The sequence below is a fragment of the Ranitomeya variabilis genome, chromosome 3, assembly GCF_051348905.1.
Source record: "Ranitomeya variabilis isolate aRanVar5 chromosome 3, aRanVar5.hap1, whole genome shotgun sequence".
Lineage (NCBI taxonomy): Eukaryota > Metazoa > Chordata > Amphibia > Anura > Dendrobatidae > Ranitomeya > Ranitomeya variabilis.
This window is the reverse complement of record NC_135234.1, coordinates 449,138,201-449,165,038: the sequence shown is the minus strand read 5'-3', so window position 1 is coordinate 449,165,038 and position 26,838 is coordinate 449,138,201. Positions and strand designations below refer to the sequence as shown.

General features: G+C 42.1%; 1 protein-coding gene across 2 annotated transcripts in view; it reads left to right on the top strand.

The window, feature by feature from the left end:
• The window catches only part of MGAT4A (alpha-1,3-mannosyl-glycoprotein 4-beta-N-acetylglucosaminyltransferase A), an 83,038-nt gene that overhangs the window by 26,929 nt on the left and 29,271 nt on the right, over window positions 1–26,838 (top strand). For both annotated transcript variants that reach the window (XM_077296519.1, XM_077296520.1), the window contains exons 3-7: window positions 12,985–13,152; window positions 17,513–17,653; window positions 19,820–19,953; window positions 20,379–20,425; window positions 26,474–26,587. In XM_077296519.1, the coding sequence (XP_077152634.1) occupies window positions 12,985–13,152; window positions 17,513–17,653; window positions 19,820–19,953; window positions 20,379–20,425; window positions 26,474–26,587 (604 nt within the window). The remainder of the gene's footprint in view (window positions 1–12,984; window positions 13,153–17,512; window positions 17,654–19,819; window positions 19,954–20,378; window positions 20,426–26,473; window positions 26,588–26,838) is intronic.

The following is a 26,838-nucleotide window of genomic DNA, read 5'->3' as shown; positions in this document are numbered from 1 at the left end:
ACAGTACTTAATGCACTAACCCAGAGTCCATTTGAACCCCTGGATGCTGTAACTATAAAAAACTTGACTTTGAAAACAGTCTTTCTGGTCGCAATCACTACGGCTAGACGTATTGGTGAGTTACAGGCCCTGTCGATTCAGGAACCTTATTTAACGGTCACTACGGATAGCATTATACTAAAACTAGACCGGTCCTTTTTACCTAAAGTGGTCTCGAATTTCCACAGAGATCAGGACATTCTACTACCTTCATTTTGCCCAAACCCCTCCAACCCTAAAGAACAGGCCTTCCACACCTTGGATGTTCGCAGGGTGGTCTTATCTTACTTACAACAGACTGAAGCCTGGCGAATTGATCAAAATTTATTCGTCCAGTTCTCGGGACGAAACAGGGGGAAGAAGGTGGCAAAAAATACTATTGCAAGATGGATCAAGCAGTCTATTTGTCTGGCATATTCATCACAAGGACTGGATCCACCTGCCTCTCTGAAAGCACACTCTACCCGAGCGATGGCAACATCATGGGCAGAGAGGGGGAATGCCTCATCAGAGCAGATTTGCAGAGCCGCCACCTGGTCGTCCATCCATACGTTCACCAGACATTACCGGCTTAATTTCAATAGGGATTTAACATTTGGCAGACGCGTTCTGCAGGCCGTGGTCCCTCCCTAGAGAAATTAGCTGTTGGTACTACTCCGAAGTGGCTGTCGTGGAAGGTGACTAGAGAAAATAGAATTAGGGTACGTTCACACAGGACTTTTTTGCTGCTTTTTTTGGCTGCTTTTTTTTATGCTAATTTTCAGCTGCTTTTTACAGTACCAGTAAAGCCTATGAGATTTCAGAAATCTCATGCACACACGTTGGTTTTTTGTTTGATCAGTATTTTCTGCTTTGCTGCTTTTTTTGGACATAGGGCATGTCACTTCTTTCAGCGTTTTTGCTGCGTTTTTGCAGCGTTTTTTCACCCATTGACTTGAATGGGTGATGAAAAAAACGCTGCAAAAACGCTGAAAAAACGCATGTAGCATTATTTGCTGCGTTTTTTGTGCAGAAAATCATGGCCAGCAGGAAGGGATCTCACAGCCAAGAGCTTAGGGGTGTGGTTAGTGAGGTGTGAAGAGCCATTGTGAGCCATTGTGAGGTGTCCTGATTGTGATCTATTGTGAGGGAGTTCCTGGTAGTAAGGTGTGAAGAGCCATTGTGAGGTGTGAAGAGCCATTGTGAGGTGTCCTAGCAGCTGAAAATTGGCATATTAAAAAAAGCAGCAAAAATCTGCAGCAAGAATCTGCAGCAAAAAAGTCCTGTGTGAACGTACCCAAAAAAACGCACCAAAAACGCACCAAAATAACGCACCTAAATTAGCATAAAAAAAAGCAGCAAAAAAAAGCAGCAAAAAAGTCCTGTGTGAACGTACCCTTATTCTTACCGTTAATTCGGTTTCTAGGAACCTTCCACGACAGCACTAATTTCCCTCCCTATCTGATATTCTTATTGGATGATTCCTGCACTTTTGTGGTAATTATACATGCTACTGTGTCCAGGAAAACACTGGCGGTGCAGGAAGGGGAGGGGTATTTAACCTCTTTGTGTTCCTGTCCCCTATTAGGGCGGGGAAGACAACCTCCGAAGTGGCTGTCGTGGAAGGTTCCTAGAAACCGAATTAACGGTAAGAATAATTCTATTATTTTATTCACTAATGAAAACTAGGTACTACTATATATATTCTTTTTTCCTAAGTTATTGTATTCTCCATGGTAAAATCATTATTGTAAAATCAGCGATGATTAGCTGCGACAAAATTGGACAAATTGTTGTGGCGAAGATCTTATATCAAAAGTGCAGAAGTCCGAAATATCTCCATTAATTTTTTTTTTTTTTTTTTTAAGTGCTTTTACAATTTCATTTTTTTACCATTATATTGATTTTAGCTTTTGTATCAAATTTTTTAAGAAACTGCAACTTTTTTTTAATTTCTTATTTTCTGTATTTTTCCTTTTGAACCATTATAGACCATACAGTATGCCATTATCAACATCTAATAGTCTGGCATTGAATAACATTGGCTTTAACTATAACTTACAGCTATAGCTATGTACTCGAATGTGTACATTTCTTGGACTCCTAGGTCAGGATATTTTGTCTATAGACTGATATATCTTTATATTTTTCTTTTAGCTGATATTTTAGGCTGGTTTTCAAATCTTCTTTTTCAGTCCTTCCCTGTTGCACATATGGGAGGGGAGCAGAAAGCTCTTCTTTATCCTTGGTCGGTGGGTACCATGTCCAGCTGTGAGATGTGTGTGATACTGTGTGGCACAGCTCGGGTTAGCGTACAACTTCCCACTCTAAATAAGTTTCTCTTGAAGAGTGCACATTTTCGCAGTGGAAATGCAAACATTGCAGAACGTGAAATGAATCAATCTATTGACGTGCACTGAATAAAGGGCTTCTTTCAGCTCTCTGTTTTTGTAGAAAAACTGGAGTACTTAACAAAAAATGATATGTTCCAAAGGTAAAGTCTTCATTTCTGGAAGCTTTCTGCTTGGGCTTTTGGAATGGCAGAAAAGCAAACACAACACGCTTATTTCCTGGAAAATTAATGTTGTGACTTTAGCTTATGCCACATCATATTAATAAAGCCTGATCTGTGCTGGTGGGCACACGATCTGCCAGGATGTCATGCCAGATACCCGCTTTGGCTTTAGAGGGTTTGTAATTTCATAAAATAAATGTAAATCGTGCTTTATTATAAGGCAGACCTGGGCTTAAAGAATATAAAATATCTATTGACGTCAACAGAAATTCCAGAATGTAGATAGAGGACATTTATATAGTCCTATCCTGCTTACACACCAGCTTGGCTGCCTTCTTAAAGAACATATACCGGTAATCATTTTTAACCCAATATATATTTGTTGGTCTTAAATCGTATAGTTGGTACATACAAAAACTAATTTGTCACACACCTTTTACCGTATATTGTTTAGTACATGCATTCCGGTAACATCTCTGTAATACTAGCACAGACAGAGTTGGCTCAGTTATCGTTATCAACCAATCAGCTTTCATTTTTCAGGATATTAAAGTAGAAGAAATCAACTTTTTATCAGTGTATATAAAGTTTTGATTGTATTTCCTGTTACGCTCCTCCCAATGAGTCTCCATTATACCATAGCTGCAGAAAAAAGACAAGACAGACCGCACATCCAAAACCTCATTGATCTATTGCTGCTAAGCAGAAATTTACAAAACTTAACATGAGGTTTTTAGTTGAACCAGACTGTATGAAGCCCAGTGCCACATCACGGAGATCCCCTCGGTGGGTCACTGACCTTAAAGGTGAGGCACCGTGCGCTAACCGCAAGCAAAGGCCCTGGTGCCCACATCTCCTCGTAGCACAGCACCACAGCAACAATTTCCACCACATAGCACCAACACCAAATGAAAGGAGCAAAAATGTTGCCAAGATGTCTGCAATATGCTTCCGTTGGTAGCACAGTTTTTATTACACCTTAATACAGAGCTGGTGTCCAATGCAGAACAAGAGGCATGCTATTCATTACAATGGCAAATAACCTAATTGTATGTTTCACCTGGGGAAGTGCATCCTCCAAGCCACTGGTCCATATGAGTAGTTCTTGAGCAACATAGACATTCCGAGCTGGTTCAGCAGGATAGCTGATTCGGGCGCAGCTGGGACAGCACGAGGGGGCTGATTCGGGCGCAGCTGGGACAGCACGAGGGGGCTGACGCAGCGCAGCTGGGACGTTTGTTGCAGCAAAAGTCCAGCATGGCAACAATAATGCCAGGTAACTGAATACTCAGGTGGGTCCTGTCCCCGGAGCCAAATGTAAATAATCCAGGATGCTTATGTCATTGAAGTGCCTCGGGTTGCAGTAGAAAAGATGAAATGGTCAGGGACTTCCTATAACAATTAGCGAGATTCCTGCCTTAAGTTTTGAGATGCTGTAATATGACCGGCCTTTGCAGGCAACTGTCCCCTCCTTACCCCCCCCCCCCACACACAGGCCATGTTCCCACATAGCATAAATGCTTCATTTTTTTTTTCTTTTTTTTTTTTGCAGAGAATAAGCTGAGCTCAAGATTTCAAAAACGGTGCATGCAATTTCATAAAAACGCATGCCAATTTTGAGTTTAACGATACTCTGAACTGTGCACTTTAACCATATAGTCTTCTCTTGGAAGCCTGAAACAAAAATCCATGTAAAGAACATAATTGTGTTATTTAGGTTCAAAATACCAGTATTTCTGCACTAAAGTATTCATAAAAAAATGCTGCATCAAGTCTGCACCAAAACGATAAAAAAAAAAAAAAAAAACGCACTAATGAGAGCAGATTGCTATTGCATTACATATTTTGCTGTTGACCCCTATATAAAAAACCTTAGCGGAAAAAGTGCAGCGTTTCCACATGTGTGGACGTGGCCTTGTTCTTACAATGTCTGGACGACTGTTACTGCATTTATGTGAGTGATATTAGGAGCTCCTCATATAAAGGCAAATTCTGAATGTGACACTGTAACAAATTTACAAAGTTTTTACATTTTTGTGATTTCTAGAAAACATTGATAAAAAAATATACCCAAATACGATATTTTACCACCACTCCCCACCTCTTACAGCCAATGAAACAGATTAGTTGTTTTTTTGTTGTTGTTTTTTTTAAACCATAATTTTTTTTTATAGTGGTAATTCAAGATACACTTGTTTGATGCATATAGGCAACGATACACTGTTCCCACTGCATAATTCTGCTGAAATTCTAATTATTCTGGGTCTGCAGGCGGCTTTATTCGGTACGTTGTAAAGTCGCTGATTACAGAATTCTGCACTAAAATTGTCCACTCTGTTCTGATTCTGCTTACAGCGTATATTTATAAACCTCAAAGACAAAGAGGAACGCTGGCAAATAACTTGAATTTCACTCTGGACGCTCCATTAACCATGTAGTAACTGTATCTAAAAATAAAAATACAGAGATGGGGACTGTACATTGTGAGCCTCATTGATGTCACTGATGGACAGTGACGTGGAATATGTTGACATTTTTAAAAGCAAAAGAAAATACTTTGTCTTAAATATTGAATCTCTGTTGGATTTGTGGTGATAATAGGAGATTTTCAACTGTTACCAATCATTTGATATTTGTATTATTTTCTCTAGTAGCCTTCCACGACAGCCACCAGGAGGTTGACTCCACACCCTAATGGGGGACAGGAAGCACAAGAGGTTAAAAACCCCTCCCACCTCCCATTAACCAGTGTCTTTCCTGTCCCCCATGGGGCATGGAGAGGTTACTGGTGCACTGCAGCGGCGGCTCTAGCAGTGTACCTTGTGTTTCTATTTCTTCTGCCGGGCACTAATGGTCGGGTCCCTCGGGGCTTCTTCCTGCGCTGTGCCTCCCGTCTCCTCTGGATTCTGGGACCGCGTTCCCGGTCCTCCTGCGTCCTCTTGTGGGGACAAAGCTGGCCAGTGAGCCCATCCCGGAGGCCTCCCTGAGCTCTCCGGCGTCTCCCCCTCCTGCGCACGCTGTTCGGCGACCTGGAAGTCAGGTGATACTCCACTTCCGGGTCGGCGCTCCTGTACAGGAGCGACACAGTCCAGCGCTATGGATCACCGAACTGCGTGTGAGGCACGCTGCATCCTCGCACGCCTGCCTGGGACGGCGGAGGGGGAGGGGTGGCGAATTGCCTTGCGTTGGTGCAGGCTTATTTTCTATATAAGCTGCGAAGACGTCTCGGGTAAGCCTGCTGTAAGCATGGATTCGTCTTGCCCTGCAGCTGCAGAGCCCAGCGCTCCTCAAGCCCTGGTAAGTGTGGCAGAGATGGGTCCCATTTAAAGGTAGTTTTATATACACCTTCTTACACTGCTTCCTCTCTCTTTTCAGGGAGTCAAGTCTGGCCCTAAAAACATTACCAAACGCAAATGTGCTACCTGTAATGTGAAAATGCCACTAGATTGGGAGAAAAAGTTGTGCCAACCTTGTACAGATAAAATTGTCCGGGCGGAACACCCTTCATTGATTGAGGAAATCCGCTCCCTGGTTAGGCAGGAGGTTCAAACCTCTTTGGCCCCGCTCGCCCCGCCTCCACCGCCACCACCATCCTCACCTGGTCCATCTCTCCCCAAAAAGAGAAAAATCCAGGAGTATTCTGAGTCAGAATCTGAGGGATCTTATACGTCTTCTTCAGTCAAATGGGAGGATGTGTTACCCCATAAATCTGCGGAAATTAGGAAATATCTTTTTTCCTCTGAATGCATTGAGGAATTGGTGTCTGCAGTGAGGAACACCATGGGGCTAAAAGAGGAATCAGTTCCTCAGTCTATACAAGACGAATTATTCGGTATACATACTGAAAAACAACCTGGGTTTCCCGTCCATAAAAGCATAATAGATATGATTAATAATGAATGGGAATTGCCTGAGAAGCGTCTAACAACTCCTCCAGACTTTAAACATCGGTTTCCTCTTGATGAGGACTCAATAAAATGGAACATCCCAAAAATTGATGTTCAGGTGGCTAGAGTGGCTAAAAAAACGGCTCTGCCGTTCGAGGATTCCTCCCAGTTGAAAGACCCCTTAGATAGGAAGATTGAGAGCCTTCTCAAAAAATCCTGGGAAACGTCTACCTTAGCCCTAAGATTCAATATTGCATCCACCTGCGTGGCCCGCTCTCTCTTCCGCTGGATAGAAGAGCTAGAAAACCACATCTCTCAGGGTACTCCGAGAGAGGAAGTTCTGGACTCCCTGCCTATTTTGCATAGAGCAACTGGGTTCCTCGCAGACGCCTCACTGGAATCTATCCGGGTGGCAGCCAGATCCTTGGTCCAGACAAATTCAGCCAGAAGAGCTCTCTGGTTAAAAATGTGGAGCGGAGACGTCACTTCAAAAATAAAACTATGTTCCATTCCCTTTAAGGGTGACTGTGTTTGGGCCCTCATTAGATGACATCTTAGAGAAAGCCACAGACAGAAAGAAAACTCTTCCTGAACAGAGGCCTCCCAGGAAGCGTTTTTTTTGAGCCTCCCAGTCCCAGCCCTCCCAGGGTAAAGGGAAAGGAAAAACCGGGAGGTGGAGATATGCTAAGGGGAAGCCTAAAAACATCCTTATTCCCCAGCAAACTCAACAAGAAAAACAATGACTCCGATCCGGTGGGGATGAGGCTTTCGAACTTCGTTCACAGTTGGCAGAATATCTCCAACAGCCCCTGGGTGGTCAGTGTTATACAACAGGGGCTTCTGATAGAGTTCGATGCACCTCCCCCCAGGATCTTAAGAGTCACCTCCCCGTCATCTCGGGAGACTCAAAGGTTGATGATGGCTGGAATTCAGGACTTGCTAGACTCGAGAGCTATCTCCATGGTCCCGGTGAACGAGCAAGGGAAAGGACACTATTCCCGTATCTTCATGATAAAAAAGCCGTCCGGGCAATCTCGGATTATACTAAATCTGAAAGCTCTCAACAAATATATAACTTACCGCAAGTTTAAGATGGAGTCAGTAAAAACAGCCATCCCTCTAATCACTCCTCATTCATATATGGCAACAATAGACCTCAAGGATGCGTATTTCCATATTCCAATGCATCCTCGTCACAGGAAATACCTAAGATTTGCGGTCCAATTCAATCAAAAAATCTTACATTTCCAATACAATGTTCTCCCCTTCGGGATCTCCTCAGCCCCAAGGGTGTTTTCCAGAGTCATGGCGGAAACGGTAGCCCATATCAGGAGCCAAGACATCGCTATAGTGCCGTACTTGGACGACCTTCTAATAATTGGTCCTTCCGCCGAAATTCTCAATCAGAGAATTTCCAAAACTCTGAACATCTTACAGCTTTTGTGTTGGATACCAAATCTAAAAAAGTCTCAGCTATCACCATCAAAGGTGAGGAAATTCCTCGGGGTCCTCTTGGATTCAGAAAATCAGAAATCTTTCCTACCAGAGGAACACCGAATAAATCTAATTTCCAAGGTCTCAGACTTCAAAAGACAACGTTCTCTGACTCTACGGACCGCATTGTCTCTCCTGGGGTCGATGACGGCCTGTATACAATCAGTCCAGTGGGCTCAGAGCCACTCAAGAGTACTGCAGGCACACATCTTAGGGAACTGGGACGGGAATCCAAATTTCCTGAACAGAAGAGTGTACACTACAGGGAAGGTAAAGGCCTCGTTAACCTGGTGGGTGGTCCAATCAAACCTGCTAAAAGGAGTAGACTGGGTACAAGATCCGCTGATCACGGTGACAACAGATGCCAGTCAAAAAGGTTGGGGAGCAGTCGTCTCGCAAATCCCATTCCAGGGTCACTGGAATCAGAGAGAAAGCTCCAGTTCCTCCAACTCCAGAGAATTGTTGGCAGTGGAGAGGGCCCTTCTGGCAGCCAGCAGTCTCATTATAGGTCAACATGTCAGAATTTACTCGGACAATATGACGACTGTTGCGTATCTAAAACACCAGGGAAGTCCGAAGTTCAATCAATTGAGAGCAATATCAAACAGAATATTTTGCTGGGCAGAGAAACATCTCTCACTTTCAGCGATACACCTCAGGGGGTTAGTGAACATTCATGCAGATCTCCTAAGTTGTCACGACTTGCATCCAGGAGAATGGAGCCTGAAGGCGGATGTTTTCAGAATGTTGACAGACAGATGGGGACTTCCCGATATAGACCTTCTAGCGTCAAGCCAGAATGCACAGGTCGAGAACTACTTCTCCCTAGACCCCAAGGACAGGTCTCAGGGAATAAGCGCCTTCACGCATACATGGAGGTTCCATCTAGCATACGTGTTCCCTCCAATACCGTTGCTTGCGAAGACCCTCCGGAAGATCCGGGACGATCAGGTCCAGACTATCCTAGTAGCTCCAGCATGGCCGAAGAGGAGCTGGTACCACCTCATCAAAGAACTGAAGGTGGATGGTCCAGTCTTCCTTCAAGCATCAGAAGATCTTCTCTGCCAAGGCCCCTTTTACCATCCGGAACCACAAAAGTTCAGACTGGCAGCCTGGCTATTGAAGCCCAGGTACTAAGAGCTAAGGGTCTTTCAGAGTCAGTAATCTCTACCTTACAGAAATCTAGAAAACCTATTACCAATGCCATATATGGCAAAATTTGGAATAGATTCTCCTCGTGGTGTCATCCTCATAATCCTGACCCTTTTCATCCTAATATCTCACAGATATTAGATTTTTTACAAAAAGGATTAGAGTTGGGGCTGAAGCCAAGTACCTTGAAAGTTCAAGTGTCAGCTTTGAGCTCTGTCTTCGATCAAGACCTTGCGGGTCATCGTTGGATAAAGAGATTTATGGTCGCAGCATCAACGCATTGTCCAAGAAAACAAATTTTCGTGCCATCATGGGACTTAAACATAGTTCTAAAGGGCCTTACGGCTCCTCCATTTGAGCCATTATCATCTTGTTCCTCGCAGCTTCTGTCCTGCAAGACGGCCTTCTTGGTTGCAATTTCTACTGCAAGACGAGTAGGGGAAATACAAGCCCTTTCAGTTAGAGAGCCTTATCTTACCATAAGAGATGACTCCATTGTGTTCCGACCAGATCCATGTTTTCTCCCGAAGGTAGTGTCAGAATTTCATCGATCACAGGATATAGTCCTCCCATCGTTCTGTCACAATCCTTCAAATCCGGAAGAACACAGATTTCATACCTTGGATGTACAACGTATAGTGTTATACTACTTAGAACATACTAAATCGTTCAGAATTGACAAAAATCTCTTCGTTCATCTTTCTGGCAGAAACAAGGGCAAGAAGGTAGCGAAGAGTACCATTGCCAACTGGATAAAGAAGGCCATTACTGAAGCATACCTAACTCAGAATATTGCTATTCCTGCGGGCCTAAAAGCTCATTCCACCAGATCTACTTCCGTCTCTTGGGCTGAAAGGGCTGGTGCTTCAACAGAGCAGATTTGCAGGGCAGCAACATGGTCCTCCTTGCACACTTTTACCAAACATTATAGATTGGACTTCTGGTCCAACTGGGATCTTGCCTTTGGCCGAAAGGTTCTTCAGGCTGTGGTCCCTCCCTAAATACAGAATTGGTTGGCATTCCTCCTGGTGGCTGTCGTGGAAGGCTACTAGAGAAAATAGAATTATTCTTACCGTTAATTCGGTTTCTAGGAGCCTTCCACGACAGCATTAATTCCCTCCCGATGTTCTTGGATATTTTTTTCTGAGAACCTAAAAGGTAACCAGTGCTATGGGTTCAGTTGTAAGTCACTGGTTAATGGGAGGTGGGAGGGGTTTTTAACCTCTTGTGCTTCCTGTCCCCCATTGGGGTGTGGAGACAACCTCCTGGTGGTTGTCGTGGAAGGCTCCTAGAAACCGAATTAACGGTAAGAATAATTCTATTTTTCTATTTTTAAGAAATTATTAAATCTTAAGATAAGGGGATAAATGATTGTCCCTATTGAAAAAAAAAATTGTAGTGACATATTCCATATTAGCATTTTATTTTGGAATGTATCTCGACTTTTATAAGTAGGGATGTGACTGGTCAGTAATCTGGAATATCTGATATTACAGTATCTGTAAAACTCTGTTAATGATGTAGAAAAGAGCCATTTTTTTGTTGTAGTAAAATAGATTAGATGGATACACCCAGCTCAGCATAATCCCCTTTGAAATGTAAGATTTTATTCAATATCCCACTGAACTCAATAACCATTTCAAATATTTGGCAAGAATGGGTTTCATGTACCATTTTTTAACACATGATGTGAAAGTAAGGTTATTAATTTAACTTTCATTACAAAATCTTCAGTTTTACTCAAACTGAGTAATTTCCTCTGGTAGCCTAGTTTTGCTAATTCCCCCTTTAAGGTACCTTCACACATAACGATTTCGTTAACGATATCGTTGCAACGTCACGCTTTTTGGTGACGTAGCAACGATCCCGCTAACAATCTCGTTATGTGTGACAGCGACCAACGATCAGGCCCCTACTGGGAGATCGTTGGTCGTAGGGAATGATCAGGACCTTTTTTTGGTCGCTGATCACCCGCTGTCATCGCTGGATCGGCGTGTGTGACGCCGATCCAGCGATGTGTTCACTTGTAACCAGGGTAAATATCGGGTTACTAAGCGCAGGGCCGCACTTAGTAACCCGATATTTACCCTGGTTACCATTGTAAAAGTTAAAAAAAAAAACACTACATACTCACATTCCGATGTCTGTCACGTGACGTGACAGACCTCGGAATGTGAGTATATAGTGGTTTTTTTTTTTTTTTTTTTAACTTTTACAATGGTAACCAGGGTAAATATCTGGTTACTAAGCGCGGCCCTGCACTTAGTAACCCGATGTTTACCCTGGTTACCCGGGGACTTCGGCATAGTTGAAGACAGTTTCAATGATGCCGAAGTCGTTCCCCTAATCGTTGGTCGCTAGAGAGAGCTGTCTGTGTGACAGCTCCCCAGCGACAACACAACGACTTACCAACGATCACGGCCAGGTCGTATCGCTGGTCGTGATCGTTGGTAAGTCGTTTAGTGTAACGGTACCTTACACTGATCACATGCACGCATGCAATGAAGGATTGTTTACTGATGCTGGACAGCAGAGTTGGCAAACTTTCCGCTCCCATCCCATTCCAGGCAGCAGTCAGTGTCTCTTACTTCAGATGTAGACACTCCTGCCGTAGTGTCTTCTATTTGAGATGTAAATGCTCCAGCCACGGTAGTGTCTCCTGTTTTAAGATGTATTTGCTCCAGCCCCAGTGTTTTCTATGTAAGATGCAGATGCTCTAGCGCCAGTATCTCCTATGTGAGATGTAGAAGCTCCAGTCCCGGCTTCTCCTGTGTGAGATGTAGAAGTTTCAGCCCCGGCGTCTCCTATGTGAGATGTAGAAGCTCCAGCCCCGGCATCTCCTATGGGAGATGTAGAAGCTCCAGCCCCGGCATCTCCTATGGGAGATGTAGAAGCTCCAGCCCCGGCATCTCCTATGGGAGATGTAGAAGCTCCAGCCCCGGCATCTCCTATGGGAGATGTAGAAGCTCCAGCCCCGGCATCTCCTATGGGAGATGTAGAAGCTCCAGCCCCGGCATCTCCTATGGGAGATGTAGAAGCTCCAGCCCCGGCATCTCCTATGGGAGATGTAGAAGCTCCAGCCCCGGCATCTCCTATGGGAGATGTAGAAGCTCCAGCCCCGGCATCTCCTATGGGAGATGTAGAAGCTCCAGCCCCGGCATCTCCTATGGGAGATGTAGAAGCTCCAGCCCCGGCATCTCCTATGGGAGATGTAGAAGCTCCAGCCCCGGCATCTCCTATGGGAGATGTAGAAGCTCCAGCCCCGGCATCTCCTATGGGAGATGTAGAATCTGTGTTTGGAATAACTGACTACAGCTATAATTTCTTTGCAAAACTTATCGCAAAGAGTCAACAGTGCTTCTGACTGATGCAAGGCTGGAAAATCTGTTACAAGTAGCAACATCAATGCCTCCCCCTCAAAAAAAAAATCTGCATTAGCCATCACATTAAGAGTGAGTTATTTGTTTTACCACATTATAGCAGGACAATTTTTAAGCTGATTACGTTGTATGGCCCGATAACTGATGTTACAAATATACAAGAAAAAGTTCCCAACCCCTGTTATAAATTGACAGAAAGCTGGTAATCTTTGGTGGAGGTGTGGTTGGACTAGGAGGCACAAGGCCAGTTGTCCTGAAGTTCTAATCATCTGATAAAACACTGATTATATTGAAACAGCAATATATAGCCTAGTAAGTGACGCATCCCTGTAATCGGGCTCTTTTCTACTACACCGTGATGCTCTCATATTACGTAGCAAAAACCTGCTGATTAGATTCTCTTTAACTTTTTTACTTGCAAATGTTTTTTCTAGAGATGCCTGTTGGTGGGGATTATTTTATATTGTGATAGAGGAAAACTAATACTCATTTCTGTATAAATTATAACTGAGACATTGGCATGATTTTATTTCTGCAGAGAAATTGATTGCTTATCAGCGGGAATTCCATGCTCTGAAGGAACGGCTACGAATTGCTGAACACAGAACTCTCCAGCGCTCGTCAGAGCTCCATGCCATCCTGGAAGAGTTCCGGAGGGCAGTGGTGGAGGCAAATGGGAGCAGAGATGCTTTAAGTCATTTTTCAGGTAAACTGCTATGTTCCCTTTACAAATTATAATATTTCCATACACTGACAAGATTTTCAGTTACCTTTATGGACAGTTAAAGGGACTATCTGAAGAAAATATCTGACAGTTTAAAATATTAATATATGACCCCAAGAGCCAATTTTAGGAGCCCTACATCTATATTCTTTGTTCAGATCGCTTTTTGAATGCCTTCCGTTGAGCCTTGAGCTTTCTTATTTGTGAAAATCTTCTATAAATAAATGTAATCCAAGGTCCAGCGTTTCCGCTGCTTCAGGTTTTGATATGTCACAGAATCCAGATGTTGTTTTGTGATAAATATGACTTTCAGTGATGCATGTCTGTTTTATGCATTGTATTTGTGCATGGATTTGCGAGAGAAAGGATTCCATTAAGGGGTTTCTTTTCTTTAGAAATAGCGAAAAGCCGGCAACTGTTTGCCTGCAGTCTCAGCAGCGTGCACTGACTGGAGATTATGCATGTCTACAGATGTCACATTAAATACAGGCCAGTGATTTGAGATGACAGTACAGTAGGAATCCCCTGTAGGGCATTATTTAAAAATCACTTTTGTGTTCCAGGATTTGTCTAATAGGATAGGACTGCTGACTGTGCAGAATGAAATGATGAGATCATTACTTGGGTGCATAACTACATTAGGCATGGTACAGAACCGAAATTTCACATGTAACATTCACACTTTGGTCAAAAATATACATAAAATACCATGATACAACTAAAAATAAAAAATAAAATTTGGGATGCTGTGTAAAATCTAAAGAAAACAAAAATGCAATGATTTGAAGAAAAATCTTATAGCAATATTTTATTCGCAGCAAAACTAGAACACAGGTCAGAAGGAGAAAATTAGACATTTTTCCATTTCCTTTGAAAAAAAAAAAAAAGCACAGTTAGAAGTTGATGTCAGCAACACATCTCAGAAAATGTTGGAACAGGGTTAACAGAAGACTGGAAAAGTAATTAAGTAATTAGTGCTAATGAAATACAGCTGGAGGGTCTGTTTTCTATTAGGGCACCCTACTGTGTCAACAAAGAGCATGTTAGAGAGGCAGAGTCTCTCATAAGCAAAGATGGTCAGAGATTCACCAATCTGTGAATACCTGCATCTAAAAACCGTAGAACAATTTTGGAAAAATGTTCTTTAATGTAAAATTGCAAAGACTTTGACGATCCCATCACCTACAATATATAAGATCATCAAAAGATTTCAATATTTTTGAGAAATCATGTGCAAAACAGCCATAATCCAGTTGTGCAAATGCACTGCATGAGCTCAGGAATACTTTCCAAAATCGTAGACTATGAACACAGTTCACCGTGCAGTCCACAAATGCAAGTGTAGCACTTTCATGCAAAGAAGAATCCATATATTAATATTATCCAGAAACTGTGCCATCTTTTCTGGGCCAAAGCTCTTTTAAAATGGACCAAGACAAAATGGAAAATTGTTCTGTGGTCAAATGAATCTTTATGGAAATGATGGACTTAAGACGAGTGAGGCCATCCAGCTTATCAGCATCTCTGATCGTATGGGGCTGCATTATTACCTATAACATGGGCTTCTTACACATCATTAAGGACCCTATCAATGCTGAGCATTACAGAGAGGTTTTAGACCAACATATTGTCCTATCCTGACATCATCTATTTCAGGAAAGGCTGTACATATTTTAGGAAGACAATGCTAAGCTATCAGGCTGTGTGCACACAATGCTGATTTAGTGCGGATCCGCAGAAAAAAAAAATCCTGTGCTAATGGTGTGCAAAATTCCACATGAAAACCGTTGCGGATCAAAAGAAGTAGCATGTCACTTCTTTTGTGCGGATCTGCAGCGTTTCTGAACCCTTCCATTATAGAAATCCGCAGGGGTAAAAAACGCAGAAATCCGCAACAAAAACGCACAAAATCCGCATAAAAACGCGTCAAATCCGCACCTGCGTTTTCTGCCAGGAGATGCGGATTTTGTGCAGAAAATTCTGCACCCCAATCCGCAACGTGTTCACATATCCTTAGTCTAAACTATGAATCATTGCATTCTTGCTTTCTTTACATTTTACAGCATCCCACCCTTTTTGGAATTAGGGTTGTATATATGTAAATATAACACATAAGTTATTTAAAGTACATGTTAACATATATGCTGGACATCCCATTGGTGCAACCAGTGCCCCTGGAGATAAGGGGGTCCACTTCCAAAGCAGGTGGAATTATGCATTATGATGAGCTATTGGACTGCAAAGGGCCCATATATTGTTCTTGTACAGGGACCCTCTTCTCTCTGTGTCCACCACTGATCTCTGGCATGGTAAGATACCAAAAATTAGATGTAACCTGGTGTGTGTGTGTGTGTGTGTGTGTGTGTGTGTGTGTGTGTGTGTGTGTGTGTGTGTGTGTGTTCGTGCGCTTCCTGTGTTGTGCTTATAATCAGTAATCAATAATATTTTACAAATTTCTTTTTTTTTTTTTTTACTACAGCCTAAGAACTAACAAGCAGGTAGTTGCTAGTAGTGATCCGAGCATGCTCGGGTGTTATTCGAGTATCTTAGGTGTGCTCGGATAATATGTTTGAGTCCCTGTGGGTGCATGATTTGCATCCTGTTTGTTAGGCAGCCGCAACACATGTGGGGATTGCCGCAAAACATTAAGCCGCAGGGACTCAAAGGAAATGTTTGTGGAAAGAGTAAGTGTCTATGGTGCAAAATGTTGAAACATGGATGTACTGGTTTTAAATCAAGGGTGACTGGAGAAACTTTTGAGGTTTACCAACATCTGACCTGTGGCACGTCATTTTCTGTTTACCTGTTGTAGCGTGGGTTCGGTCTCCAGTATGTGTGACGCACCACGTAGCAGGTTCACAGCAGAATGAATGGCCACAGGCACGACATCAAAAATGGAGTAACCAACCATAGGCTACTTTCACACTAGCGTCGTGTGACGCACGTCGCAATGCATCGTTTTGGAGAAAAAAACGCATCCTGCAAAGTTGCCCGCAGGATGCGTTTTTTTCTCCATAGACTTGTATTAGCGACGTATGGCCACACGTCGCATCCGTCGTGCGACGGATGCGTCGTGTTTTGGCGGACCGTTGGCACTAAAAAAGTTGCATGTAACTTTTTTGTGCATCGCGTCCACCATTTTTGACCGCACATGTGCTGCCGAAACTCCGCCCCCTCCTCCCGGACCTTACAATGGGGCAGCAGATGCGTTGAAAAACTGCATCCGCTGCCCCCGTTATGCATTTCACAACGTGCGTCGGTACGTCGGGCCGACGCATGGCGACGGCCCCGTACCGACGCTAGTGTGAAAGTAGCCATAGCCTGTCAAGGCATTTCCGAATGTATCACCGAAAAATGCATGATTAATTTGTTTGACCATTCTTGAACATATACCCGAGACTAGTCCGGATTGGATACAGAGGCTGAGTAACTGGTTCTGATTAATAATAGTATTAATAGGTTTCTGTATTAACGCAAATAAGTTCTGGCCAACGATTTTGGTCCAGATCTAGTGGAGTTGCCCAGTGGGATGGGATCTTAGGAGTATTTGAATTGTACCCACTTATTATTATTATTATTATTAATATTATTATTACTACTAACTATTATTTTTTTTATCCTCTTTCTAACAATTGGTTAGTTTCTAATATTGTTTTGACTTTTATATGATTTGTAATCATGTAAATTTTATGTATATTCATGATTTTTAAAGCCAGTATGCCGTTAATTATCAACCAATCACGTCAGTGCCTATGTCTTTACAGCACTGAGCATGGTATACATTTTGTAACAACCTGATGAAGGGGCCAGATCATCCCTGAAACGCATTGTTGAATAAATCGACTTTTCTGATCTGACCTGGGTGGTTCCTGACTCAGAGCGTGTGGCTCTCCACCGCCCACCTTTTATGGTTTTTCACAGTTTCCTTTGGTTGTTATAGAGGTGCAATTGTTGCTCAATCCTATAGATCCCAACTCTTATGCATCTCTCACTACGTGTCCTATTAAACCTGCCTACAGTAGGCTCCTCAGCTCCTGCTAATGGCTGCTACGGGGGGAAAAATATATATACTACAAATGGCGCTCCAATACTTTAAAGGTATATAATGAAAGCACAAAATCTTCACCATAAAGGGTATGGGATGTTCATGGTTGGAGGTACTCTTTAATATAGTAGACATTGATGCTGCCAGCTGACCACAAGTCTTAGCCTATATGACCAATCTGATTGTGTTACACTTTATATGTAGGAACTGCATTGCTTTGTTAGCATTGATTTATGATAATTTAGTGCATCACACAATTCTAAACTTCAATGTTTCTTGTCTTTGTTTTTTTTCTAGATGAAGCTCAGAAATTGTTAAAGGATTTAAATTACAGAAAATCTCTTCAAGTGCCAAATATTTACTACCATATGCCTCATTTATTAAACCATGAAGGAAGCCTCCAGCCTGCTGTGCAGGTTGGTCTTGGAAGAACAGGAGGTACGAACTTCCAAGATAAATGCATAATCTGTCTGCCAAAATCATCAATACACAGTTGTTTTTTTCGTTTTCCATTTTTCCTTTTCTGTTACTGTGCTCTTTTTTTTTTTTTTTTTTCCATTTTTCATTCCTTGTTTATCCCTCTCATTTCTGTCTTTCGTTCAGCAGGATTATGCTCTTTTTTGTAAAGCGGGCATAAATACGGCTGAACTACACTCACCGGCCACTTTATTAGGTACACCTGTCCAACTTCTTGTTAACACTTAATTTCTAATCAGCCAATCACATGGCGGCAACTCAGTGCATTTAGGCATGTAGACATGGTCAAGACAATCTCCTGCAGTTCAAACCGAGCATCAGTATGGGGAAGAAAGGTGATTTGAGTGCCTTTGAACGTGGCATGGTTGTTGGTGCCAGAAGGGCTGGTCTGAGTATTTCAGAAACTGCTGATCTACTGGGATTTTCACGCACAACCATCTCTAGGGTTTACAGAGAATGGTCCGAAAAAGAAAAAAAATCCAGTGAGCGGCAGTTCTGTGGGCGGAAATGCCTTGTTGATGCCAGAGGTCAGAGGAGAATGGGCAGACTGGTTCGAGCTGATAGAAAGGCAACAGTGACTCAAATCGCCACCCGTTACAACCAAGGTAGGCCTAAGAGCATCTCTGAACGCACAGTGCGTCGAACTTTGAGGCAGATGGGCTACAGCAGCAGAAGACCACACCGGGTACCACTCCTTTCAGCTAAGAACAGGAAACGGAGGCTACAATTTGTACAAGCTCATCGAAATTGGACAGTAGAAGATTGGAAAAACGTTGCTTGGTCTGATGAGTCTCGATTTCTGCTGCGACATTCGGATGGTAGGGTCAGAATTTGGCGTAAACAACATGAAAGCATGGATCCATCCTGCCTTGTATGGAGCATCTTTGGGATGTGCAGCCGACAAATCTGCGGCAACTGTGTGATGCCATCATGTCAATATGGACCAAAATCTCTGAGGAATGCTTCCAGCACCTTGTTGAATCTATGCCACGAAGAATTGAGGCAGTTCTGAAGGCAAAAGGGGGTCCAACCCGTTACTAGCATGGTGTACCTAATAAAGTGGCCGGTGAGTGTAGATCTTAACTTTACTTTGGTTCTGCTAATGTGAAACATAAGCATGTGCAGAACCATCAAAATTACCTGGATCTGTCCACTCGTGTGATAAATCCACAGGGGACAGAATTGCTGTGGATTATACCTGCGGATTTGTACAGGTAATATCCACCATTGAATAAAATAGCAGGGAGGTTGAAGACATTTTACGAGTTTCATTCTCGTGCTGTGCAGAAATACGTGAGCATGCAGCTTGTTCATTTGGCTGGGAATTTGCCACAGATTTTAAAGACCTGCTTTTACATTAGACGGTGCAAAATCTGCTGCGAATTTTCTCCAAAATCAGCATACTTTGTGGCATACTCTACAGCAGACATGCCTATCCTTCGTGGACTGAGTTGGTAGATTGAATCTCTTCTGCATATATTGCTCCTATCTTTTAGGGTGAAAAGGATTAATTCAAGGCGTTTCCTAGATTTCATTGCTACTTAAATGTTTATTTTAGCATGAAAAAGAAGGAAATGATGACATTTTGTTCATTAGAAAGATTCTTTGAATTACTTTAAACATGGATATGAATTAATAAATCTCTAAGTAGTAAATGTCAGTGCTTACAAATTACTGAGGTTAGATAAATATTACACTTAATACCAGGATAATTTTACAACGATTATACAGATTAATTGAACATGCCCCCTATTTGTAAAGTCTAAGATATGGGTGGTACTATGTAGCAACATTTTATATTATGTATGTATGAGAAGAAGAAAGGCAAAGTGACCTGAGCGTCTGCCAACTGAAAGGACGATGATTGATCTTTCCAGATGTCCTGTTTTTTCTAAATATTGTCTCATCCAAATGTAATTAGTACAGTAGGTCATCCCAGATCTTCGAGTTAGCTGTTTGCTGTCTGATTCCAGTCTGGTGAAATCTTGTTAGTAAAACAAACACAATTTACGTAACAAGGAGATGATGTTTCTAACATAACTTGTAGCTTTTCTTTTAAATAAAAAAATATTTTATTCTGTATTTTTGTGACTTTATAACATTCTTTGCCTTTTTTTTCCCTACCAGTGTCAATTGTAATGGGCATCCCAACCGTAAAAAGGAAAGTTAAGTCTTATTTGAGTGAGACTCTACATTCGCTAATTGATAAATTGTCTCCAGAAGAAAAACTCGACTGTGTTATAATAGTCTTCATTGGAGAAGTAAGTACATCCCAAGTATATAAGATACAATCTGTTGTACATTTTACATCAGTGAGAAGGGAAGGACCCAGTAAAGCCTTAATGATTCCCACTCTTGCCGAGCAGCTTGGGGGCCAACCAGCGGCAACATTACCGTGAAGTCTGTAAATTATTATCTGCGTAACTTAGAAATGATAGGTTGTGCATTTTTATGTTTGTTAGGTTTCACAGTAAAAAAAAACATTCTAAGTGTAATAAAAATATACACAATGTATTTAGCAGATAAGAGTCTTTTCACACTGCATTTGTAGAGGAGGTATCTTTTATGAAATGCTATGCTTTCCTACTGCATACATTGCTGGAAAACCAAAAATGTAGTCTGCTATACAAAAGACACATAAATAAGCATGTGCTATTTGTTCTGATATGTTATTTTCTCTCTGTAGACAGACCTTGAATATGTACATAGTGTGGTCGGCAGCTTAGAGAAAGAGTAAGTTCATTCTTGATAAATGCATATACATAAATAGCATGTACTCTCAACAGTTCATTATCAGCCCAGATATTGATGATTTGCACTCGTTAATTATTCATAACTGTTAATGAAAGCTACTCGCGCTTCTCATAATGCTTTTTGAAAAATTATTTTATTCTCTACCTTGTGTTGGTTGATGGAAGATTGTCATCTTGTTCCATAGATTTGAAATTAGATTCTTTTTATTTGCTGTACCATGCAGGGGACATATTATGTGGGTGGAAGGAGATGCAGGGGAAGCATATTGGGTAAGAGAGATGCAAAGGAAATGCATATGCGGAGAGGGTGCAGGGGACATTATTCGTGTGGCGTGAGATGCAGGGAACTGACTAGCAGTGAGTCTATAGTTAGGCAGAAATATTCTCTAGAACTGAGATATATACTGCCTATTGGGTTCCTGATTTACTTTCTAGTAACCCTAAAAACCTCTTTGAAATATCCTCCAAAAATTGCATTGAAACATTTTATTCTCTGGGGTGCTCCATACAAATAAGAGCCCCAATATTGATAAAGTATGATGAAACTGAAAATCTGTTCCAGTTAATCGGAACTGAATCATGAGATGTCAGGAGTGTAACATGAAGTCTGTGGGTTAAAGGGGTAACTAGTGACCTGCCAGTATAAGGACACTTATAAGCCATGCAATACTCCTCTAGGAAATGAAATATGTAAATTGCCTCTTCAGTGAGGAAGGTGACTGGAGCTCTAGTGCCACTGATTGGAAGTAGTAATTTTAACAGTCATGGCTGGAGTCACCCTAGCCTATAAAAAAAAAAAAAAAAAAAAAAATCAGTCCGATGTTGATCCAGAAAGGTACAATGCGATTTTTCTCACCTAGCATCTGTATGACATCTTTATGACATGCACATCCAATCTGTATGCAATGTGTTTTAGCATCATCTTTTACATACTGTAATTCTGTCATTTAAACCTAGTTTACAAATGAATAAAGCAATCTTGTCCTGTAGATATTTAATGTCACAAGCCCCCTACATATAATAAACTAGTACCCTTTAGTGCCTTTCATGTGGCAGTAAAGGGTGTTTAGCCTTTTTTAACCTACTAGATGGTGGCCCGATTCTAACGCATTGGGTATTCTAGAATATGCATGTCCACGTAGTATATTGCCCAGTGATGTAGTATATTGCCCAGCCACGTAGTATATTTCCCAGCCACATAGTATATTGCCCAGCCACGTAGTATATTGCCCAGCCACGTAGTATATTGCCCAGCCACGTAGTATATTGCCCAGCCACGTAGTATATTGCCCAGCCACGTAGTATATTGCCCAGCCACGTAGTATATTGCCCAGCCACGTAGTATATTGCCCAGCCACGTAGTATATTGCCCAGCCACGTAGTATATTGCCCAGCCACGTAGTATATTGCCCAGCCACGTAGTATATTGCCCAGCCACGTAGTATATTGCCCAGCCACGTAGTATATTGCCCAGCCACGTAGTATATTGCCCAGCCACGTAGTATATTGCCCAGCCACGTAGTATATTGCCCAGCCACGTAGTATATTGCCCAGCCACGTAGTATATTGCCCAGCCACGTAGTATATTGCCCAGCCACGTAGTATATTGCCCAGTTACGTAGTATACAGCACAGAGCCACGTAGTATACTGCACAGCGACGCAGTATACAGCCACGTAGTATATTGCCCAGTTACGTAGTATATTGCACAGCCACGTAGTATATTGCCCAGTTACGTAGTATACAGCACAGAGCCACGTAGTATACAGCACAGAGCCACGTAGTATACTGCACAGCGACGCAGTATACAGCCACGTAGTATATTGCCCAGTTACGTAGTATATTGCCCAGCCACGTAGTATATTGCCCAGTTACGTAGTATATTGCCCAGTTACGTAGTATATTGCCCAGCCACGTAGTCTATTGCCCAGCCACGTAGTCTATTGCCCAGCCACGTAGTCTATTGCCCAGCCACGTAGTCTATTGCCCAGCCACGTAGTCTATTGCCCAGCCACTTAGTAAATTGCCTAGCCACGTATGTCACAGGTTAAAAAATAAAAAATAAACATATACTCACCTTCCGAGGGGCCCCTTGTAGTTCTGTCGCCTGTGTTCGGTTCAGGCGGCAGCTTCCGGTCCGAGGGTGTGATGACGTCGCTGTCACATGACTGTGACGTCATGGCAGGTCCTTCTCGTACAGGCGCGCAGGGCCTGTGATGATGTCATGGTCACATGACCGTGACGTCATGGCAGGTCCTTGTCACACACCAACCTTAGCACCGGAACCTGCCGCTTGCATGGACCGGTCACCGGCGCGTCGGAAAGGCGGCGGAAGGTGAGCATATAATGATTTGTTTGTTTTTTTTTAAATTATTTTTAACATTAGATGTTTTTACTATTGACACTGCATAGGCAGACTTGGTCACACAGGGTTAATAGCGGCGGTAACGGAGTGAGTTACCCGCGGCATAACGCGGTCCGTTACCGCTGGCATTAACCCTGTGTGAGCCGTGACTGCGGGGAGTATGGAGCGGGCGCCGGGTACTGACTGCAGGGGAGTAGGGAGGGACTAATTGGACTGTGCCCGTCGCTGATTGGTCGCGGCAGCCATGACAGGCAGCTGGCGAGACCAATCAGCGAATGAATATCCGTAACGGAAGTTGCCGACAGAAAGACGGAAGTACCCCTTAGACCAGGGGTGTCAAACTGCATTCCTCAAGGGCTGCAAACAGGTCATGTTTTCAGGATTTTCTTGTATTGCACAGGTGATAATTTAATCACCTGCAAGGAATGATTCCAGCACCTTGTGCAATGAGAAGGAAATCTTGAAAACACGCATGGTTTGAGGCCCTCGAGGAATGCAGTTTGACACCCCTGCCTTAGACAATTATATATATATAGATTAAATAATTCATTTAAAGAAAATGGCATAGTATCCCACCATTTTTAATAACCAGCTAAGGGAAAGCTGACAATTGTGAGCTGGTGTTATTATTCTGGGAATGGGCCAATATCAATGGAGCTTCTAAGCCTATTAATAACATCTCACAGCTGTCTGCTTAACTTTTACTGGTTATTAAAAAGGGTGAACCAAATAAACTGATGTGTGGTCCTTCCTATTTTTAATAACCAGCAAAGGCTAAGCAGACAGCTGTTGGCTGATATTAATAGGTTGAGAAGGAGCCAGTGATATTGGTTTCTTCACAGACTAACACCAGCACTCAACCGCTCCAGAAATGTTGCATCCATTAGATGCGCCATTTCTGGCACTTATCCTCAGCTATTCCCGATTGTCACTGCACCAGGGCAATCAGGGTAATAGTTTTGAGGTTAATGTCTGCTGTGTAATGTCCACTGACATCAAACCCAGGGGTTAGCAATGGAAAGTTGTCTGTCAAACACCATTACTAACTCCATAATCAAAAGAAATAAACACACATGAGAGGTGACCTCAGTAATGTGACCCCTCACCACTGCCACCGGAACACATTGAGAGTAGCGTGAGAACCAACGGCCATGTCGTTAAGGTTACTGCAGGTCACAGCTGGCGGTTCTCACGGTAACCTCTGTGTGAGCTGCCAGCTGTGAACTGGGGTGAACTCCATAAGTGTTACCGCAGTTCACAGCTGTCCGGGTCACACGCTGTCTTCTGTGGCTCACACAGAGGTTAGCATGAGAACTGCCTGTTGTGACCTGTGGTAACCTTAATGACATCGCCGCTCGTCACAGCAGCTGGGTTCACGCGCTACTCTGTGTGTTCCCGGCAGCAGTGGTGAGCAGTCACATTACTGATGTCACTTCTCATCACAGCCTCCTGGTGTAGCAGAGTTGGGGAACATCGTGTGACGTCCATATTATGAATTTATGGCGGACCCTGTGGATATTATGCTTTTTTTGTTATATATATATATATATATATATATATATATATATATATATATATATATATATATATATATATATATATATATATATATATATATATATATATATATATATATATATATATATAGTAAAAGAGGATATTTGTCTGGGAGTGGTTTATTTTTTTTATTTTTTTTTTACAATTAAAGGACTTTTGTATGTGTGCATGTTATTTCTTTTGACTATAGGTTTAGTAATGGGGTTGTCTCACAGACACTTCTCCATTACTAACCCTGGGCTTGATGTCAGCTGTCATTACACAGCTGACATCAACCCCAAACTATTACCCTGATTGTCAATGTGTCAGGGCTATTGGGAACAGCCAAGGCTAAGCGCCAGATTTGGCGCATCTAATGGATACGCCATTTTTTGGCGTATAATCTCACTGACCTATTTCTATCAGTTCTATTCTGACAGTTAGGGCTGTTAATGTACTGTACTTGGCTGATGAAATGTCGGGTTTCCTTTTGAAATGTTTGCATAAAAATCGTATGGCATGCTCATGGTTTGTGTGTTGTGCAATTTTTTTTTTCTCGCACCCATTAACTTTCATTGGTGAGTGCGATCCTATTCTCGCAGACAATCGCAGCATGCTGCATTTTGTTTTGTTTTTTCCTCAGTCAGATCTGAGCCGAGAAAAAACTTGCAGATGATCACTGACTCATTTGCTATCATTGGTAATTAAATGCAATATTTTCTCGCATTGTACCCTTCAATTTAAACGCCAGTGTGAGTGAGCCCTATGACATAGGATAACTAAAAGCCAAACCATCATGTCCATTGAGATTCTGGTTTGACTTTTATCCCAAGCCATACACAAAGACTCATTAAAGGGTCAATATTGACTTTTAGAATTGCTGTTTCCAATAGGTAGCACTGAAGTTCTAGTCGTCTTCCCATGTGAGGAGGCAATTTGCAAATAAAGGCTATGTTCACAATTATTTTTTTAGCAGTTTTTTAAAGCACGTCCTCTCTAAAATTGCTTTAAAAAAAGCTTTGACTTTAATTTATGGACATCTATGGTTTTATTTGTTTGCCTGTGTGGATTGGATGGATTGTTACCGACATCTGGTGAGAATTTCATATCAATAGCACCTTTAGAAATATTTGCTTATAAAATTGTTGACGTGTTCAATGTGTACTTAATTCACCTGCTGTACCTGGTGGGAAAAAAAGACAGCTTGTAACTTCTTTGAAGAGGATCCTCAAGGAAACCTCTCCAACCTTGACACTGTCCAATCAAAAGGCTGCAGAGAATGCTTTAAAAGGTCAAATGTGGTGACAGATTCCCATCTAAACTATTAGATATATTATACACTGCTGAAAAAAGTCCTACCTATGTGCGTAGATGTCTTAAACTTAAACATGATTCATCATGATTCAGCAATAAGTAAATGACCAGGCTTCCATGCTCTGGGGCGGATGGTGCCTGGAAGATTACTCTGCCTCTAGAGCTCATTATACATGAGGGGGAGTTACCAGTGTGATGTGTAATGGCCGCTCTTCTGATCTGACTGCAGAGCTGTGTGTGATTTATAGCTGACACATCTGCAGTTCCTCTCGGCTTCAGCTTCCATCTCAGACAGACAAGGTTGTAATACTGTTGCAGTACAGCAGAGCTCAGAGAGCTGCGAAAAATGTTTGCAAGAAGACAAATTTAATTTCTCTTGTTATTTGTTAGCTACTTGTCTCACACTGGTAGGTCCCCCTATATGTAAAATAAGCTCTGGAGGCAGAGTTATCTTCCAGGCGACATCTTCCTCATTGCCTGAAAGAGGTCACTTACATACAAGAAAAATCTGGATTTCTCTGGTATAAGTCATTGGATTGCAGATATCAAGATATCATTTTAGTCAGATTCCTATGACCTGCGTGCCCATATAGATGGTTTAGGAGGGTTGATCCTACTGAAAGATTCCGTTAAAGGAAAAAAAAAAATCTCTTCAATACAGCTTCTGGAAAAGAAAAGCTCCTTCAAAAACTAGGCAAGGAAAGAGTTTCCTGAAGCAGCTTATGCTTGAAAAACGCATGTTTCTTTAACTCCTCAGTGTTCACAGAACACTACCTTAGAGTCAATATTCTGACTATTTGTATTTTTTTGTTAGATTCTCTACAGAAATCAACGCTGGTTTAGTGGAAGTGATTTCTCCACCTGCGACCTATTATCCAGACTTAACAAATTTAAAAGAGACATTTGGAGACTCAAAAGAAAGGGTTAGGTATGTGATGCAATGTATACGCTGTCATTTTACTGAGTGAAACATTTACATATTGGTATGCTTTGCCTTCATGTCATGACTCTACTATCCATGCTAAAGTGAAGTCCACGAATGACTGATAAGTCGGCTCCAATGTGAGTTTTCTCTTGGCTCTATTTATCCAATTGTAGAACCTATTTTTCTTCAAAGCTATATTAGTTAAAATGTACTTTGCTGGACAACCCCTTTAAAACAATGTTCTAATGAAGAGT